Here is a 19743-nt window from a genome sequence, read left to right on the forward strand (position 1 = left end):
AATTGACACCACCTCGGGCAGAAATCTGTTTCTAAGGAAGCTACATTTATAAGTAGCTAATGAAATGGGGGGTGTGCGTGCATGTGTACAGCTTCTTCAGTTTGCTGCCCGTATGTAGCATGCAGATAATCTGCGCTGCAGAGAGGGCAGACACAACTTGGACAAGCAGCCTGTGTGACCTCGCCTTTCCATGGCCGCGTAAGCTGGCAGGTAGCGCAGAAGCTCCCTGCAAATATGTCGGGTTTGCTTGTTCTTTATACGCTGGTGCAATCGATCAAGGCTTCTTGTGGCTCCAGGCTAGGCAGCGCTGTGGAAATGCATGTTAAAGTGGTTTGATGGCAATAAAGTGATGATCCTTTTCCTCTGCACATTGCATTTTCCTCTCTGAAAATAACAAATCTTGGCGCCCCTTCTCTCCCCACCACCATGGGTGAGGAAATACGTATGGCTGTTACTTTTCATCAGTCTTTATCAGCAAGATTACAGCAAGGACATCTTGGAGATGTTATAGTTTTGAATATATTGAGATATCTAAAACTTAAGGTCTGTGCTTAATGCAGACCCATAGGCAGTAAGTAATACCAAATGATTTGGCAAGGGAGAGAGACTCGTACCTCTCATTTGCTTCGTGCTGTTGTGCTTGGGGGTTTTTCCCCTGTATTAAAACCATATACCCTTCGATACCACCACCACCATCATTTCTGGTCTTGGCATACATTTTGCAAATGATCTGTATCTCTGCATCTGCTGTGATACCAGGGTGCGGAATTGCAGTGTGTGGCCGCTCTACTTCCCTTCTGCAAGAAAAAGAAGGCAGACAGCTTCCCTGGCTCCTTCCCTCTCCTCACATGGGGGTGAGGTGGACCCTCCCCCTGGAAACTACTCATGAGCAAAATGAGAAAGAGCCAGAGCATGAGAATTGTTACTTGAGAGCTTGACTTGAAATGTTTCAAACCAATATGGTTTTATAGAGAGAGTATATAAATTGCACATAAAACTGATGAATCCTACTGAGGAAACAAAGACACAGAGAAGCACTGTTATTGTACTTCACTGAAGTCTGGCGCAGCCAAATGTTAGTGGTTAAAGAAGCATATGGCACCCTATGTGGAAAAAGTGTGCTTTTGGAGAAGATCGTGTTGCTTGCTGTCCCTCAAGGAGCAAAGAGCTCGAGGTCCTGTTCTGAGCCCCACTTTGTGCATGGCGTTGGCGAGGGATGGCATCTGGGGGGGTGCTGGGACCTGGGCTCAGGAAGAGCTTCTGAAAGATGTGCAAGCGGCAGTGCCCCGCGACCTTTTGGGACCTCCTTTGGTGGTCTCCCACCAAGGGACAGCCGTGTTCCTGCAGAAGCCCTCAAAGCACTGCTCCTCAGGAGACGGCCGGCACAGCTGTGGGTTCGAGGCACTCGGTTCGATCACCTTTCAGAGCATGGCTGGACGTTAACACAGGTGTCGTCTTGTGTGCTTGCAGTGTTGACTTTTTACTTGGCTCTAAGGTTTGCGCTGTAAAATATGACCCCTAAGCGCAATTGAGAAGACTGTAGAACACGTTTATTTGGTCGTTCCTTGTTTGTTGTGGCACATTCGTATTCATTCCACAGGATTTTCTGTAAATAAAAGCAGTTTGTTTGAGGATTTTTTCCTCTAGCTAATACCCTTTAAGTCTCTGCAGGGGCTGCATGCTGGCACAGTTATTTCTTTCTCAAGCTCTCCTGTTTCAATAGCTGACCCCTCTTTGGTAACCTTGAAGGTCATTTGAGCGACAGTGCTGGCTTTGGCCAGGTTTCCTTGTCACCCCAAGGGAGGAGGCAGCGTGCTGTGCCTTGAGCTGTGATGAAGGGTGTCAGAAGGAGTGTGTGTGCGGCTAGGCAGGCGTGCCAGCCTGGGGAGGTACGCTGGAGCAGAACTTGTGCTTTATGTAAGGTGCTTTTTTCAGGTCACCAAGGAAAAGCAGGATCAGCGTAGCAGGAGCAGTGCTGCAGAGCCCGAGGAGACCTAGTAAGCTGGGCTGCAATGGGCGAGAAGCTGTCTGTGCTCCCTGCAAACATGGCTTGCTGCGCCTGCTGCCGCTCTGCCTTCTCCCACCACTGATGAGAAAGAACCAGGGTTCCGCTTATCAACAGCTACATGCTGGAGTGCTAGTAGTAAATGTAATGCCATGTTATAGAGAAAATAAGCTCCTGTTCCTGATCTCAGCATGCAATTCTCATTTTGTATCTGTAGAACATGTCTGTTCCATCCTGGCCTCCCTTCTGCGAAACCTGAGAGGGCAGCAGAGGACACGGTTACTGAATAAATTCACAGAAAATGACAGTGAGAAGGTGAGTGCTGAGTCTGTGTCTGCAGCCTCTGGGCTGCCAGGCTGGGACGGTACTTGATAACAGCCAGATGCCTGTGTGTGCTAGCTAGGTTACTGCAAAGCTGCCTCTGCACCTGCCTACAGAGGCTTGTGCTCTCACAGGCCATTGTTCTCTCATTTGTGTTATCTACAAACTGGAAATGCCTGTAGTGCTTGGCCTGCCACATCACATGTGCTCTTGCTTTCTGGTGCTCCTGCACATGGTAGTAGCGGTTCTCAGTCTGGGTTGTATGTCTTTGTTGAAGCCTGACCATAGTGTGGTATGACGTTGTGCTGGCTTTCTGAGACCAGTGTGGAAAGGTGCTGTTTTTTCTAGTGAAACTCTTTTTGCAGAGAATTTAGAAATTGCTATAGTACACATCTAACATTCCCCATTGCTCTCCTAAAACGTGCCACTTTGGTGGTGTTTACTTTGGGAAATGATTTCCAAAATATTTACATGGTGGTGGATAGATCAAACAGCTGTAAAACAGAAACAGCAGATTTTGCAAACCAGGAATCCCAAGGAATTTGTAAATTTTACCATTGGGGAAATGCTAGTTTCTTAGTATTCCTCATTAGTGTGTCTTAAAGGTGTTTTTCATACTGTTCTACCAATTGTGGAAAATTTCCCATTACTAGATAGACTCTCAGTTGCCTAACGCAGTTCAGAGGAAGGCAGGAGAGCTGTAACATGTCTGATAAGCTTTACATTTAACATAAGCTTGGCTGCATACAGCGTAGGCAGAAAGGTCTGCTGAAGAAACCAGGGGAACTGGAGAACCACAACGCAGGAGAGCAAGTGAGCGAGCAAGGGACACGTGTCTCTTTGCTGCCTTTTAGCTGGAGCTGACGAGACCATATTGTCATACGGGATTACATTCAAATGCCTGCAGACTCAGCGTGCTCATCCAACCAACACTTGTACCATCCCTCTGTAATGTATTCCTTCCTGTGAGTGACAGAATTGCCTGTTTCTCTGGGAAGACTGCAGCTGGGAGGAAAACAAAATAGCATGAAGGATTAAAGATGATTTCATTGTTCTTTTTTCTTGCTTAGGTCTCTCTCTTCTTCACTTGCAGGTTGATAGGCTGATGGAACTGTATTTTAAGTACCTGGATGCAATGCAGGCAGCTGATAAGAAGATTGATGGAGAGAAACATGTATGTATTGCTTACGTTTTGCCAGCTCATGTCTATAATACCTCTGCACGTGTCATCTGTACAGAACTTCTGGCTCAGCCAGGTCACTCTTCTGAGTTGTGCCCTCGTACTTGTGCTGTTACCTCTTAATTCTTGTTGCCCTGTTCTCCAGCTTCCAGTTAACCTTAGATAAAATGGGCCGAGAACTTCCGTGCAGCAAGTGTTCTGGCCTTTTCTTAGCGTGAATTTTATGAGGAGGCCCCAAGTCCGTGCTTCAATTTGTCTTCACTTTTGCTTGGCTGCAATCTTGCTTGGTTTGGCAGATGGAGAGTAAGTGAAATGCAGAGAGACAATTACATGATAATGTGCGAGGCCTCCTACCCTGGTCTTTAGAGTTCTGATCAGCTGCAAGAAAGCGTCTATTTTGATTAGTTAGATGAGGCTGCAGCCAAAGGCGTGTGTACTCTCTGCACACCAGCAGTGAATCGTTTGAATGACATGAGCCTTGGTACCGCACAGTACTTTCTTGGAACTGAAGCTGGAACAGACTTTCTGAAAGAGAACGAGCTGTTGGAGTCAGGAAGCAGCTTGCAGAGCTGTTAGCGAGCTTGGCCAGCTTCCCACAAGATTATCTGTATCAGCACTGAAGAGGGTGTGAGATTGATTAGCACTGACGGAGAGTAATCACTGCAGCCGCTGTCCCTGCACACGGGTGAGCTCAGCGTGCCACGGGCTGCAGCCCCCCGCCAGGCTCCGACAAACAGCTGTCTGCCCACTGCCAAGGCCGCTTCTCTGGGCACTGGCAAACATTCCGAGGGCATTGGAGCGCTGCTGCTGCTCAAAAAGGCACGGGGGTGAGTGATGAATGGAGTGGCTTTTGCTGCCAGCGTTCAGGCTCCATATGGGCAGCTGCAGCTTCACAAATGAACGGTGGCCTGAAGAAAAACAGCATTTACCCTTTCCTGCTATCCCTCCACACTCCGTTCATCCTTCTCAGAACAGAGCAAGAAATTTATTCTTTACATTTCAGTGTTGGTGTGTGGGATTTAGGACTCAAAAAACAGAATGGATTTTTCTGGCTGAAGTCTTGCGGTGTATTGGCAGCTGCTATCCAGAGACCTTCAACGCAACACACAGAGCAAGTGTATGTGCCCTTTATCCAAAAAGATCCTGAAGCAATCTGCAAATGTTAACACCTGTAGCAAACAGCCAGCACAGTGCAGGGGTGAAGGGAATTTGAGTGTGAAGAAGCTTGTGTAGAAGCTCTTTAATTAATAGTATTAACCCATTCGTGTCTACTGATGCACAAGAGAGGAGAAACCAAAGAACCTCAGGTTTTCCTTCTATATCCAGAAGGCCACTGTGCTTTTGCCCTGGTGCAGGGTCTATAGGCTGAAGCGACTGGAATTAAATGGATCTCAGTTCTTCACTTCTATTAGAACTAATAACAGGATTTGGCAGAAACATCTCATAAGTGCAATGTGTTGGGCACAACGTGTATGAAATATGATGTTGAGGGTCATTCCTAGCTTGGAACGTTCTTGGAATTATAGTTTGCTTTGTTTTGTAGTATCCTCAAATGGTCAGTGGGACACGGTCTCCTGAGATCTGAAGCGTCTGGAGCATTTTCCCCACGCAGAAGTAGGCAAATTCTGTCTGTCAAATCACAGCATTCTCTGGCTGTGACAGGATTTATGGAGCACTTTAATGTTTCTAGTTGTGGCACATGAATCATTGAAGTGGATGGCATGAACACCTCAGAAACTGTGCTCTGTCGCTTGGGGGCTTTTGACATTCCTCTTGCAGTAGAGGACATAGTACCCCAAAAATATGGTATATAGGTCCCTGCCTTTCTCCCTGCCGCAAAGAAAAGTGATACCTGATGATGTTTTACAGGCTGAGCTTATACTGGTGAGAGCGAGATCCAAGTCTGATGGACAGAGTATGCTGGTGTAAGTCTTGAATTACAAGAAGTGAAAACCTGATTAGGCAAGGAATGACTGAGTGTATCATACCTGACGTTTTATCTTGTCCTGGTTTTGGTAGTGATTACCCTAATTGCCATCTGAAAACCAGCAGCAAAGTCCATGTGAGCATTTGTCTCCAACACCTGATGCCTGTCTTAGCACTTTTCTTAGAGTTTTTTAGTTAATGAAACTTAGAAATATCTTGCCCCCTGCTCAAATTCTTTAATTCGTTCTGTAGGAAATTGTGCAAAATCCTGTGGCTTTTAACTACCTCTGAAATGAGGTACAATTACAGGTGGCAACAATAGCCTTAGTGATCTCTAAAGATGGTAGGAAAAGACAGGAGATGGTTTAATATTTTTATAGTTCCACAGAAAATTATGCTCAGCAGGTTTATTCGATAAAATATTCTCACCAGACACTTTGCACTATAATGACTTACAAATTACATGCTAATTGTGCTACAGTTAAGTCATTCCATCCTTTGAAAGGAAGAGGTGGAACTCCTAGCATGAGAGCAAGGCCCACAGATTGGGCTAACTGAAATAGGAATTTGTATTACCCCATCCTTCCAGCTTGGTTTAGAAGGACTGAATTGCCTGGCGTGGCACTGAGGGCAGGACGTAGTGTCCTGGCAGGGGCGGTGTTAGGGCAAGTGCAAGCGTGCAGCCGTGTTCGTGGGAGGGCGTGCGCGTTGCGAGTGTGGCTGTATTCGCGCTGCCGGTGTGGTGAGCTTTGCCAGCAAATGGCCAGCAAGCTGAGGTAAGATTTGAACTTTCTTGCTGAGACGAGTGGGTCTTTCTAGATGACTGTCCTAACATGGCTTCTGCTTCATGCTGCTGAAGTTGAGCTCCTGCTTTTGCAGGAGCTGCTGCTGTGTTTCTCCTGACTCAGAAGCAGTGGTTTGCTTTGCAGCAATCGCAGTGAGCTTTTCAGCCCTTGCAGACTGGTGGCTCAATTTACAGAAATTCAAGCGTGTTTCTGCTTATAAGGCAGAAATGAACAAAGTCCTTCCCACAGCAGAGGGCTCTGATGGTTTCTTGTGTGGTTCTGAGAGCTTCTTGGTCACCTTGGTATGACCTGGATGCGTGCTGGCAGCAGAGTCTGTGCCTGGCTAGGGCTCACTCCTAACCATTCTGTGTTTCAAGGAATGTGGTGGTCGGTCTGCCGAAGAGACCATGACTTCTGCAGCCTCTGCACATGAAAGAGGCTTCTGGGGAAATTATCATCAGAGCTGTGAGCTGAAAGCAGATGGTCCTGGACAGTCCTGGTTACAATGGTGTGATTTCACCCATGACTTCTGCTTGCCCCTCTCCTGTTGCAAGCGTCAGTCTCTTGTCTCCTGCATATCCTTTTGGACCAAGGGCTCAGTGATGACTCTGAGCTTTGCTATTAGCCAGTGGTCTGAAAGCACCTCCTGAGCGTGGCTTGCATCACTTACCCCATTGCCAGGGAGGGGCAAGAGTCTGTACTTGCTGTAAGAGACAAGTTGTGAGAGTTGTTTTCGTGCATGGCCGTTCAGAGCCACCTCCTCTGACCACCTGGACTGGCCTCACTGTCCCACCCAGTAAGGAAGTAAAACCAGGATCCCTTCGGCTCTGCCCAGCCTTGTTGCATGTGCTGGGGAAGGTGAACGATAGGTAAGGGAGGAGAAGGATGTGGAGAATCTTTTGGGCCCTACTCCAGTGACTACGTGGAGCAGATGTGATCTTCTGTATCGCATTGGCAGATCCATTGTGTCTAGGTTTTGAGTCTTGACACCTTGAGGCCTGTCAGTCCTGGCTCATTAGTGTGAGAGAAGCTCATTTTAGCTTCACAGAAGCCCATCTTATTGCTGTCTTCTCCCATCAGCGAGGGGCATCTCAGTACGTATTGCTGGCAGATTAGAAATGGCATCTGAGTGCTCATTTGGAGGTTAGTCACTTGACAGCTTTGAAAGAGAGACAAAGTGGAAAGGTGGCTATTCGGTACTGTACTGGGAGGCAGATTAGCATTTAAAGGGTAGTTGTGATTTTCAAAAGAAAGACTGTGAAAAAGTACCTTAAAACTGTACTTGTCTTCTAATTAATACCTGCTTAATTTACTGGCACAAAATAATCTTGCTTCTCTGTCGAGAGGGCCTGTTGTAACTGTTGCCTTCTCTGTGTAATCAAGACAGCAGTTGTCTGGATTCAGCTCCTGTGATCGCCATGCTTGGATCAGAATACAGAACAGACATGGTCTTTGTTTCCCGCTCTGGAGATTCAAAATCCTGGCCCGTGGATATCTTTCTGTTCAGGAATTTAGCACTGTTGAGAAGAGTAGCCAATAAGCTTGTGTACCGTGAGGAGGGTAAGCGGTAGCTCAGGAATGAGTGCTTGCCATCTTTTTTGAATCTTTTTTTTTTTTTGAGATTTCAGTCAGTATTCCAATCTCTTGCTAGCCAGACTCAGCATTGCTTAGCTTTAGAGACCAGATTTGATGAGATTCCTGCAATTTGGCAAGGGTATAGGGTGAGGAAAGTCACTCCTTGTGCACAGTTGGATTTTTCTTTTACTGGCAAGAGCTTGCATGCAAGCTTTGCCCAGTCATGCCTGTGCCCATCATTTTGAGAACCTGAAGTAAATTACAGTTGTGCAAATGCTGGAGTCTGCAGGAGCTGATGCTAAAGCATCCTGGAGCATAGCCAAAACAATTGACCTTATGGCATTGGTAACTCGGCATTGGTTTTTAATCTGAACTTGGTCTTTCACTGGCAAACTAGATTTCTAAGAGGAAAGGAGAAGTATTTCATTACCTGTGCTTTCCTCTCTCACTTTCAGGAGGTGGTGGTAAACAGCTGTACTTCGAAGTCACTTGTTCAGATTTCTATATGGCGAACATCCGTCATGCTCTCTCCAGTGAGAAGTGCATGGGGTTAATTTTCCTTCATGTGCCTAAAGGACCCTACTTACAATTAGATGCAAGGACTTGGCTTGATAAATCAGGGAAATTTGGTAGCCTGTATCAGCTTTGGTGCTGGTGACCTTGCTTGTGTTTGCCTGGCGCCTGCGCACCCTGAGGAAGCGCTTCTTGTTGAGCGTTCCAGGTACAGTGCTCTCACTGGTGATGGCTCTAATGAGAAAATATTGCTGCGCTGGTATGTGCCCACCTGCCAGACGGCTGCATAATAAATCACACAAGCTGCAGTGAGCCAGCGAGGTCTGACAAGCTGCTTCCTTTATTTAAGAACAAAACCAAAAACCAAACCCCAAAATGCAAAGGGTCGCACATGCGATCAGTTATTTCGGCCTGTCGGTCTCCGTGAAAATGGGCAGCAGGTCCAGCGGCAGACATGGCCAGCCTTTCTCAGGGGGACGCTCTCTGAGCTTATTGCAGGCTGCCTTTGCAAGTGCTTTGAAGAAGATGCTCTGTCTGAACAAGACGAGTGGAATGGCCTCTTGTGTTCTGCCTTTGGGCAGGTCTCGCTAGTGAAACACCGTTCTGTGCAGAGGAAAAATGAACTGTCGGCATTCCCATGGGAGCCAGTGGTCTTCTGCTAACAGACCCCGGCTGGGGTTTTGCCCCCTCAGTATCACTGACAAATGAAGCTGGAAGAACAAGGCTGGACATGGAAACACTGTACTTGTGCAGGATTGTTGGACCTGGTTTCTCATTCATCGGTCACTAATGAAGTTGGAAACCTGATAGGTCTTTACAGCTGCTGGAGTAATGTTCTGCACTGCTTAACAGCACCCTCAAATGGCCAGTAAAAGCGCAGGTTTTTCGTTACATTTTGACAAAGAACTTATAAATAATAGATACACAGGTTTGTTTCATATTCACAGTCTTTAATCGCTCAATTTAGAAATGTAAGTTGTATGTTTAAATCAAAATTTTAATTTGCAGATGACCACACTTCACAACCAGGAAAGGCAAAACCTTGTTCAAAACGAAATGAAATGTTTTGTAAATTTAAATGAATTATTAAAAGTACTTATTTGGTGAGAAATATATGGAACGTTTTGGGGAACAAAGTGTTTCTTAAAAAACTGCAAATATCACCAATATTTTGCCAACGCTAATGAGAATTACTTTGAGAGGCAGTCATCGCACCTTTTCTTTGTGTTGCTTTACAGGACATGGTGCGTCGGGGAGAGATAATAGATGATGACATGGAAGATGAATTCTATCTCCGTCGCCTGGATGCCGGTCTCTTTGTTCTACAGCTCATTTGTTACATCATGGCAGAGATCTGTAATGCCAATGTTCCCCAGGTAAAGCTATATACAAGGTTGGCAGATCATCTGTGTTTACATCCATGATACAAACAGGACACTAAATCCTTGCAAATACTGCCTTACTGAGTAATCTTACCTTTAATCCCTTTGTTGGGAGGAAACCTCCTGCTTATTGCACTTGTGCCCATATAGCTTCATTAAGTTATAGCAGTTAGGAGGGCATTAGTGGGTAGAGAAGCTGATCGTTGTCACTGAATTCATACAGTCTGCCATGAGCGAGGTCACAGTTTGAAATGAAAGGCCCTGTTTATGCCATGCTGAGAGAGTAGTGGAAGGAGAGGTTCTCTCAGAAGGTCTCACAAAGGCACAGGCTACAACAAGTGACTTTTCTTGATTTGTGAAAAATGCTGCATCTCTGCTGGTGTGAATACAGTGGGGTTTGTGAATATTGTATGTGGTTACTTGTACCCGTGCCACATGCCTTCCTGAACGTTTCTGAGTAGGTGCTCTGAGACTGTGGGCTAGCAAGCCTGAGGTGGGTTTTGTGGTGTTCAGGGTTTCTGCTCTTCCCTCAAAATGGGAAAAAGTGGGGTTATGCATGGTTTTGTGTTGTATTGAAGACTACTTTCTTCTCTTTCCTATCCTACATCAGATTCGTCAGAGAGTCCATCAGATTCTGAACATGAGAGGCAGCTCCATTAAAATCGTTCGACACATCCTAAAGGGTGAGTTGAGATATTCCTGTGCATGTGTCTCATCTCTACCAGGGATGGCTTGGTCATTGCTTTGCAGAACGAGCCTTCACATGTAATTCTCCTTGACTTCATGAGCACCTTCAGGCAGCAGTTGAGTAGTGTTCTGAGATCTGGGCAAGGCTAGAATCACCCTGATGAGAGGTGTGCTTTACCTCGGAGTTAGGACACTTGGTGTTGGCTGCTGTCATGGAACAGCACATCCGTTTTCATGCTGCCATCAGCTGCAGACTGGCTGGAACTCGCTGCTAACATTAACACTAGAGTAAATATTTAAGAGAAGTGTATATGCATGCTAGAGGGAAGAATAGTGGAGTCTCATCTTTCATTAACATGGCCCTGCACTTTACCATCTGCACCATATTAGTATCCATGGTGTATTTGTCTTGTTCTTAGCGTCAGATTAATATGGATTATAGCATTAAAGTATCCTCTGTAGCTTTAAAACGTAGCTGTTGTTATTTGCAATCCCAGTTTTAAAGTACTGCTTGTTATTTTTAATGCTTATGTTGAATTAGAGCAATGCTTATTTGAGCTGTGGCTCTCAGCTGTAGCCTGCTGTCCTTCAGCAGAAGCAGCCAATTGAACTGGGGAGGAAGACAGGGCTCAGACTCTCCCCACGGCCCCCTCTGAGCTGCAAAGCTTAGCTGGAGCAGCTGGTAATCTGCTGCCCACCACAGATGCCTCCTTATTTAGCAGAGGGTTGTGCAGGACGTCTCTGCTCCTGAGGGGCTGTGCTGTTTTTGGTGAGGGGTAAGAAGTCTCTTTTCTGGAGAGAAAGGAAGGCTGGCAGCAACTCTGGGGTGCTGGGCTATGGGTTGTGTTGTTTCCGTGTCTCTGCTTTCTTTGGCAGTAACAACGATGTTCTCCTGACTGTTTCTGCCCCCTCAGCCCCCTCATCACTGGCCAGTACAGGCAGCTTTTTTCTTGCAGATCCTGTTGGTTTTCTTCCTTCCTGTATGCAGGAAAGAAGGGGGATCAGAAGGATGGCTGGTATGATGAAATTAAGAGTGATTTTGCGACTGTGTGAGATTACCTGCAGGTATAGGCAATCTCTTTGGCCCTTGTCCTTTGCCAGCAAGTGCCAGTTAATGCCTGCTGATGAACAGGGGGGACTGGATAGGATATCTTTGCTGATGTTAATTATGATACTTGACAGTGCCTGCCTCCCAACTGTCCATTTCCAGCTTAGAGCCTGGCTCTCACCCACTTTCAGATTCTCATGCTTGACCCAGGCCAAGGGTGCCCAAGGGATTCGTCTGCACACCTCGCTGTATTTACACACCTCACGTTCATATCTTTGGTTTGTTGATTTACATACCAAGATGAATTGGTGGGCAGCTGCATTAAAATTTCATCTGATTCTTTCTTTCACAGACAGTGACTTGCATTGTGAAACTTCTTCAGTGGTTTTATCATGTCTTGCAAGCTGTGGATTGTACAGTAGGTTCAGTACTCTCAGCAGTAACGTTTTCTCTGCCTGAAGAGGCCACACGTGGCTTGTTAATAATACAGCTGACAGACACAGTATTTGGGGCTCTGTCTCCAGCTCTCCCCAACTCTTATGCTTGCCAATTTTAGAGACTTTTGCCATTGCAACTGTCAATGACCTTAGAAATAAATTTGTTGGCAGGCCCTTGTGAAATACTGCAGTGGGGCCCAGAAGATTCCTGCCAGGTAGGAGCAGCACTGAGTCACCTGCAGTCTGTGCTGGTGACATTTTTTCCAGTAGTTACACACCTGTGTCCAAATATGTTGTCAGTGTAGATTCACCAACTTTCAATGTAAGTGACAACACGGACGAGTTACCTGCCTCTCCAGAGTTGTCAGTTTGTTGAATGCTGCCTGGCTGCTGGAGTGGTGGGTTTGGTGGTGGACCCTGGCAGTGTGCCTCCCGGGGGGCTGGGGGCCAGCGGGGGATTTCCAGAATTTAATTGGTGTCAGAACTGTACGACCCTATCCCAAATGACTGAGAGATCAGGAGCCCTGAGCCTTGGCTGGAACATTTCCAGGCCCCTTTCCAACTTGCTGTAGGACAGATGAGGGCTGATTTATTTTTACTTTTTGTTAAGTGTTTTGCTCTTGTTCAGTTTTTATTTTCTATTTTTGCATACTAATTAGGTGCTTGGTTTTTAGTTTGATTTTTATGGCCTACATATTCTCCATGTTTCTCTGGCAACCTGACAGCTGATGGATCCCTTGGGGTTGCTCAGAATTACTTATGATGCAAGCAAGGAAGCAAGACTGTTTTCTTTTGGTAGGGCTTTCAAGGGGGAGGAGTGGGCAGGGAATAAGTGAAGGCTCATTAAATGCATTTCTGCAGACTGACCAGTCCTCCCACAGTTCCTTTTTCTTGAAGATGAAGCATCACTTGTAACGGGACAGTTAGTTTATCCTTTGGAAGAAAATGACTGACCAGTGTGTGTGCCTTGGCTGGGGGGATGCTTTGGGGATGGAGACTGGTCTTCATGACAGCAAAGTGGTGTCTGCATCTTGGGGCAGCGCATGGTCTTCATCTCTCTTGTTGGCAATGGAGCGAGGCATGGACCTCTCTAAGTAGCTATACTCAGCCCAGGAATGGGAAGGTGCACTGTTCCTTATGGATCGGCAGAGACCAGCCTTGGCACCTGCTGCCTTTGGGAGCTGCTGTCAGAGGAGCCCTGCAGAATCGGAGATGCAGAGGTCCCTCCCCAGAAGCGCTGCAGTGTGATGCCTTGTTAAACATCTGGTTTCAGTGAAGGTAGTGGGCCCATCAGGGAGCCCGGGGGGGTGGAATGCCTACTGAATGTTATAAACTAAACCTGTTAGCATGGGTAATCAAAAAGAAAAGGTAGGTATGTTATGAGGACTGTGCTAAATTTGGCCTGTGGTCCCTCAGTATGTGCAGGTTTTATAGCTTCCAATATCCATTACAAGCTTCAATATTTCCCTATTGATTTTTACTGTTCTGTAACCATTGTATTTTGTCTAATGAAGCAGAAACCAATCTTAGGTCCTTTCCCTTTGTGTAGCTACAGCAATGTGTAAGCTCTGTTTAACTGTTGGCAGGGGGAGCTTACATTTGATTTTTTTTTTTTGCTGTCTCACTGAAGTGGTGGAATTTTAAATAAAAAAAAGTAAATACATAAAACCTCAGTGGAAGATTATTTTTTTTTAAGCCTCATTCTTGGGGGGTTTATCTGGTCTCTTCAAGTCAGCATTAGCAACTGTTGGTAACCCAGCAAACAGTCTTGCCTTGGGAGTCACTGGGATTTTAGTCTTACAAACCTTAAATATTTAGAGGGGAAAATGCTGAGCTTTTGGGCAATCTTAGAGGAATTTGTGGCTTACTTTTGTCTGAGTGATCCCACGGGGATGATAGGGCAGTGTCATTAGCGGCACTGGCAGTTTCCCTGCTTGAGTTGTATTGTGTGTTCAAGTACTCTGGCAGTCCTTAAAGCTAAAACGGGCGCTGGGCCAGGAGCCGGTGGGTGCCTGGGGCACAGGGCTCTGCCTGCAGCCAGGGCTGCCCCAGCGCCGCGCCAGGCTCAGGGACCACATCCATCCCTCACGCGGGTATCCTGAGCTGTCGAGAGGTAGCAGCAGACAGGGAAACGTTGCCCTTGGGCTGCAATAAACACAGGCAATTGCAGTTGCTGCATCTGTTTCAGAGGCACTTACTCTGACAAAGCACGGCTGGGGACAGAGCCTGCCCCCCTGCCAGCTCCCTGTGGGAACACAGCTGCTGACAGAGCGCTGGTGCTGCCTGAAGGGGACAGGAGAACCTGAGCTAAACGCTGGCCTTAGCTGGCACTTTCTCCCTGGAAGGTAACCCCGGGAGACTGCCACAGTGGGGTTTATCTCCTGCCAGAAGCGGGTGGCAGGTTTGGATCCCCAGATGCTGCGGTTGCTGGGGCCTTGTCCTTATGCAATTAGCTAATATGCAGGTGGCCACAATGCACCTATTCGCTTTATGCTGTCTTTAAGTGCAATGGAGAGTTTCCCCTCCATGGGAGGAAGAGTGCCCTGTGCTGGTCCCCCTTCTCCAGGGCAGCGAGGAGGTTAGGTTCACTTGCAGCAAACCTCAGCGTTACCCACCTGCTCTGGTTACAGGTATTGTAGCAGTTTATAAATATTAAAAGGATTTCTCCCAGAGGCCCTGGCAAAGAACTCTGCTTCTTGTACATGGAGAGAGAGAGCACACACAGGAGGGAAGACTCCCACATCAGCTAACTTCTCCTTGTCCTCACTCTTTTCAGTGCTCATATAATAAAGGCTTTGATGGAGCTCAGAAGCATGTAGCAGTGCTGAACATATAAATATTAAAGCAAACTTTCTACAGCAACTTACCATTCAGATGCTGAATACAAGCTGTTCTGTTTGTTTAGGAAGAGAGGAAAGAATGTGAGAAGGCGGAGGCTGGAAAACACTGTCTAACCAGGCAGTCTGCTCCTGATTTACTAAGATTTGTTCAGCTCCTTGCTTTTGCAGCTCAAAACCTGCTTTTTTTATTTTTTCTTTTTGAACCATCTTTGAATATGCAGGTGCTGGTGGCAGGAAGGAGGGAGCTGGTACAGGCATGAGAGCTGCCAGCTTTAAATGAATGTCAGGAAGGAGAGCTGCAGAGGACGCTTTGTTTCCGTGGAATTGGTCCTGTGTATGGATGTGCAAGACTTTGATCAGGGTCTGGTATCCTCTGCCTGAAGACAAAAAGTTTGTTTTGTAGTTAAATCTGAAGTGGTGTTATCTTCGGTATGGGTTAAAAGCACTTGTAGATTGGGGAATTGGTCTCTACTTGACAAAAATCCTCATTCAGGATGCTTGGATAACAGACAGGTTCATGTCATCGGGGTTAGGAATGTTTAATGGTTGTGTAACAGCCCCTGCCTGACCTTCCCGTGTGGTACTTGGGGTTAAAAGGGGCCTGGAAAGCCAGCGGTGTCCAGGACTGTTTGCATTTTGTGGGCTGAAAGAGGCCATTGATAGGACTGTCCAGTTTGAACAGCTGCCAGTGGGCTGCTCCACTGGGATAGCTGAGGAGTTAGGAGGAGCACCTAGACTGTCACCTTTCTGAATGGTGAGGTGCTGCAGAACGCGGAACGGGTGCTGCTGCCTCGTGGTGCTAGTGTCTGCTCGGGCTCGTAGTGCTGCTTAGTGATGAGAGCAGGATGTTCCTCCTACCGTCTCTGTTTGCTACAGAAGCTTTTAATGAGGGGTCAGTAGATGTTTGTTATGCAGAGCTTTAACCCTGGGGATGGGGAGAAAAAACATAAATGCTCCTTGCATAAATTCCCGTTCAGTTGTTCGCAGTGGACGCAGATTTAGATTCTACTGTGTTATCTGCAAGAGAAGTTACCCATTGTTCATTAGTGTCTCACTCAAAGCCTCTTGTCTGTCTGCTTTCTCCCCCGCAGAGTATGCGGAGAACATCGGGGATGGGAAGAACCAGGAGTTTCGGGAGAGCGAGCAGAAGCGGATCCTGGATCTGCTGGAGAATTTCTGAGGACTCAGGGTGGGACAAATTCCGTGTCTGCCCATGAGGATGCGGCTTCTGGTTCTCTCTCGTTCTGCTACCCTCCTCCAGCCTTCATTGCACGATTAAAGCAATGTTTCTATGAAACTGCTTCCTAATGGGATTTTCAAGATATTAAAGATAGTTTGCTTTTTTTTAATTCCTTGTTTCTTATTGAAGTAGTCTGCTGTGAGTGGGATTGCACCCGCATGCCTTGCATTAGGGCAGCTCAAGATTCTTCCTTTTATTTATTTCCCGCCCCACCCCCATAAGTCAAACTGCTGTGATCAGTGTGAAACAGTACAACAGTATATGTATCAGAGGGAGGGTAGAGGAAGCTCAGATAGCTCAGGAGGTTGTTTGCAGGTGATTCCAGCCTGATACGTTAATGAAAATGTGCAACACCCTGTACAGATGTGAAATGGGGAGGCTGAGACATTGGTATGTGCCCAGTTCAGCTGTTCCTCAGTGGCAGAGGGAAACCAGGAATCAACCACATTAGCCATTCCTGTTAAATCTCCCCGGGGCTAAGTCGGTACTGTTTTGGCACAGGCTCGTCAGCCTGAAGGGGATGTTGGAGTGAGTCTGTCCAGGTTATACTCAAAACTAAGAGGGAGTGTAAGTAATGAAATGCCCGGATTCCATTGATTTCCTTTCACAGTCGGCTTTAGGTCTTGGCTGTACTTGTCCTGTAGAAAATCAGTGTTCTGATTCTTGAACTCAGAGTCTGGCTTTTTATAGCAGCAATAAGTTCACCAACAGAAGAGGGTAAACCCGGCTCGTGCAGTCGTTTGCAGGTGTGCCATGGGAGCTGCAGAAAGACCAAGTGATGTGCCCCTGACCGACTGGCTGATTGCGGTGGAACAGACTGCAGCTCATCCTCCTGCGCTTGCAATGTAATTTCAGATGTCAGCGTGCCAAACCCCACCACTTCCCCGAGCAGTGACTCCCAACTGGGACAAGAAGTAGCTGAGAATATTTTCCCACATCCTCTTTTCTTCTGCTGAAGTTAATGACTGTCATCACAAAACATCGCAGCTCCAGCAAGCTGGGCCTTGCCTAATTTAGAGAGATTTGCATGCTGGCAGCATTCATTTTTTATCTCCAAGAAAAATGCATTGTCAGGGAAGCTTAAAGGCTTCCTTCAATCGTGACTGCCTGGGCACTGCTGGCCTGAGTGCTATCAAACACTTATTCAGGGGGATGGACATGGAAGCCATGGTTTCAGCAGCCACAAAAAGCTGCAAAAATACATTTCTGGTGCAGAACTTGTTTGAATTCCTCATTTCTTTCTTCTCTTTTCAACCTGGTTCCTTAAAGGTCTGTTTTTTTCCTTTATCTTTCCGATGTGTTTAGTTGGTATTTTACTTTACTTGCATCTGGGAATTGTTCCCTTTCCACACCACAGACAGTGGATTTGTGGTCAAGGCTGGTCTCTGCTTTTCCTCCTGGAAGATGATCTGTTGTTCCCTGTCTCACAGTATACTTGTGTTTGGGAAGCTGGGGAGAAAGGGATGGGGTGTGAGAAGGGAGGTGTGAGGCAGGACAGAAAGGGGCCTTCACTTTTTTTCAGTTTTGACTGAAAAGCAGGGGCCGTGTATCTGGGGAGGAAAAGGGCAGATCTTGAAAACAGTACCATAAACCGCTTGAGTGCGAGGTAAGTGGTTTTAAACCTGAATGTACTGTCTTTAATCTGATGTCAGCGTGTGTGCGTATGCGCAACCATTGAGTGGTGTGGAGCACAGTCGCTGCGCTGAGCCAGCCCCTCTTGCGGAGAACCTCCAGCAACACCTGGCGGGAGCAAAACCTCTCCTGTGCCGCTGCTTCAGCTGGAGTTTGGCTTTCAGAAAGTAAATTTCTCCTCCCTTACCATTGCCATTCTGGGCGCATTAGCTGGGTTGCTAAATATGGAGACTCTGAGCTGAAAATCATTCCCTGCTCTAATGGCTGGCCGGCTCGCTTTTGGGAGCGGTGCTGCTGGAGGGAGCTCAGGCTGCTCATAATGAATGTTCCTCTTGTATAAGACAGCTTTTCTTTGATTGTTTTTTTTTTTCCCTTTTGTAATTTGTCAGCTCTTTGAAGCGCTTCACCAAATCCTTTAAGTCTCTGGATAGTTCGCTGCAAGAACTGGTGTTGAAGCAGCAGTGATTTAATGTGGTGTGTACCCGGCGATTACGCGGGGTGCTGCTGCTTCTGCCGGGAGGAGAGTCACTCTTGGAGTGGGTATTTGGCACTGGAAATGCTCCTGAGCTTTAATGGTTCTCACCAGCTTGTTTCGGGGTCATTTTCTTCTGGGTTTTTGCATTTGCTCGACATCAGTCGCTGCCACAGTGGGTGGTGGCAGTGAACGTGTCCTGGGAGCATTCATGTGGAGGGACGGGGAGCGGAGGAACCAGATGGATGGTGCCATGGTGCTGCCATGTTCGGTGGTTCACTGGACTCCTAGGGCAGCGGGGAAGGGTCCTGGTGTTGCCCCAGGTGCCAGTGGCTCACAAGAAGGGTGTCATGACTTTCCCACCTGGAACTGGGGACAACTGGTGCTGGGGACTGGGGTTTAGCATCGTCCTGTGAGCTGGTGTTCTCTGTGCCTGCCAGAACAGGCTGCAAAGGGGCAGCTGGGCACGGTGAAGCTGCTGCTGGAGCTGCTGCCGGCTTTCCAGCCCGGGCAGCTGCAGGAGCACCTGGTGCCTGTGCCACAGCAGCTTTCTCCTGGGGGCTGCAGGGCAGGGGACGTGGTGCCACCCCCTGTGCTATCCCTCGCGGTTCCTGAGGCCGGCAGGGCCCTGCCATGGTGCCGCACCACGCTGCACCGCAGCTGCAGGCCCTCCCCAGGGAGAGCACAGGCCTGGCCTTGGGAGAAGGAACGTCTTGTGCCAAGTGTTTTCACTTATTTATTTTTTTCTTCCTGAGCCAAAGGAGATACTTGTGGGGGATTATGAAAGGCTGCAATACCCGTGCCTACCTGAGCACAGCCCAGCCGTCTCTGTCTCTCTCTGACAGATAAGGGTGGTCCAGATGTTGCTGAGGAATTAGTGCAGAGCTTGTTATGGCAAGTCAGGCTTTTAGAAGATGGATGATGAATTATTCTCTCCTCCTAATTTCCAAACTCGTTCAGAGGGAGGGACCCTGCTGTGCAGAAGTTGGGATCCTCTGCCTGGGGGACTGGAGGCAGCTCCCTGCCCTGTCAGGGATGCGCGAAACCCGTTATCCTGCACAAACCCCTGGTAAAGCATGAAAAAAACACTTAGTGTCCCCAGGGCCTGTTGTGCATTGGGGAGCTGTGGTGGGGTCAGGCTCTCTGGCACCCCCCGGCACAAAGGGGGGGGGCAGAGCCCCCTGCTCCCACCTGTGCTCCCCCAGCACCCAGGACCAGCCCTGTCCATGGGCTGGCCTCTGGGCTTGCGTTTGCCACTCCTAATGCTTGTGCCTGGAGAAATCCCTGCTCCATAAACATTTTCAGCAGATAAATAATGAAATTTGGGGAGGAGAAGGAGATGCACTGAAAGAGGGCGGTGACCAATAAATGGTGATCTTGGTGTGGGCCCGTGGGAGCGTGGGAGCTGAGCTGCGCTCTCCGAAGCAGATTTGATCGGTGCAGTGCCTGAGGCAGGGAGGTGGCTTTGTGCCTCTCCTGTGGTCAGGGGAGCCTTCGGCACCAGCTCCACCGTGCACCTGCGCCACAGCCGCAAGCTCTGCTGCTGGGAGGCACTGGTTCCTCTGCCTTGGTCCTTGGGATGGGTTGGAGGCCCACCTGGGCCCGCTGTTATTAATTAAGATAATTATTCAGCTTAATGTGGTGCTGCAGGCCAGCTCATTTTTGCTGTAATGTTGAGCAGAACAGAAAAGCCTTGGAGG

The 19743-nt window shown here is 47.7% G+C and overlaps 1 protein-coding gene across 1 annotated transcript in view; it reads left to right on the forward strand.

The window, feature by feature from the left end:
• Positions 1-16048, forward strand: part of CTNNBL1 (catenin beta like 1) — a 55582-nt gene extending 39534 nt beyond the window's left edge. Inside the window, exons 12-16 of the mRNA XM_055813812.1 lie at positions 2223-2320; positions 3420-3500; positions 9544-9681; positions 10298-10370; positions 15791-16048. Of these exons, the coding sequence (XP_055669787.1) occupies positions 2223-2320; positions 3420-3500; positions 9544-9681; positions 10298-10370; positions 15791-15879 (479 nt within the window). The 3' untranslated portion in view covers positions 15880-16048. The remainder of the gene's footprint in view (positions 1-2222; positions 2321-3419; positions 3501-9543; positions 9682-10297; positions 10371-15790) is intronic.
• The last annotated feature ends 3695 nt before the right edge of the window (positions 16049-19743 follow it).

Source organism: Falco peregrinus, chromosome 9 (genome assembly GCF_023634155.1).
Source record: "Falco peregrinus isolate bFalPer1 chromosome 9, bFalPer1.pri, whole genome shotgun sequence".
Lineage (NCBI taxonomy): Eukaryota > Metazoa > Chordata > Aves > Falconiformes > Falconidae > Falco > Falco peregrinus.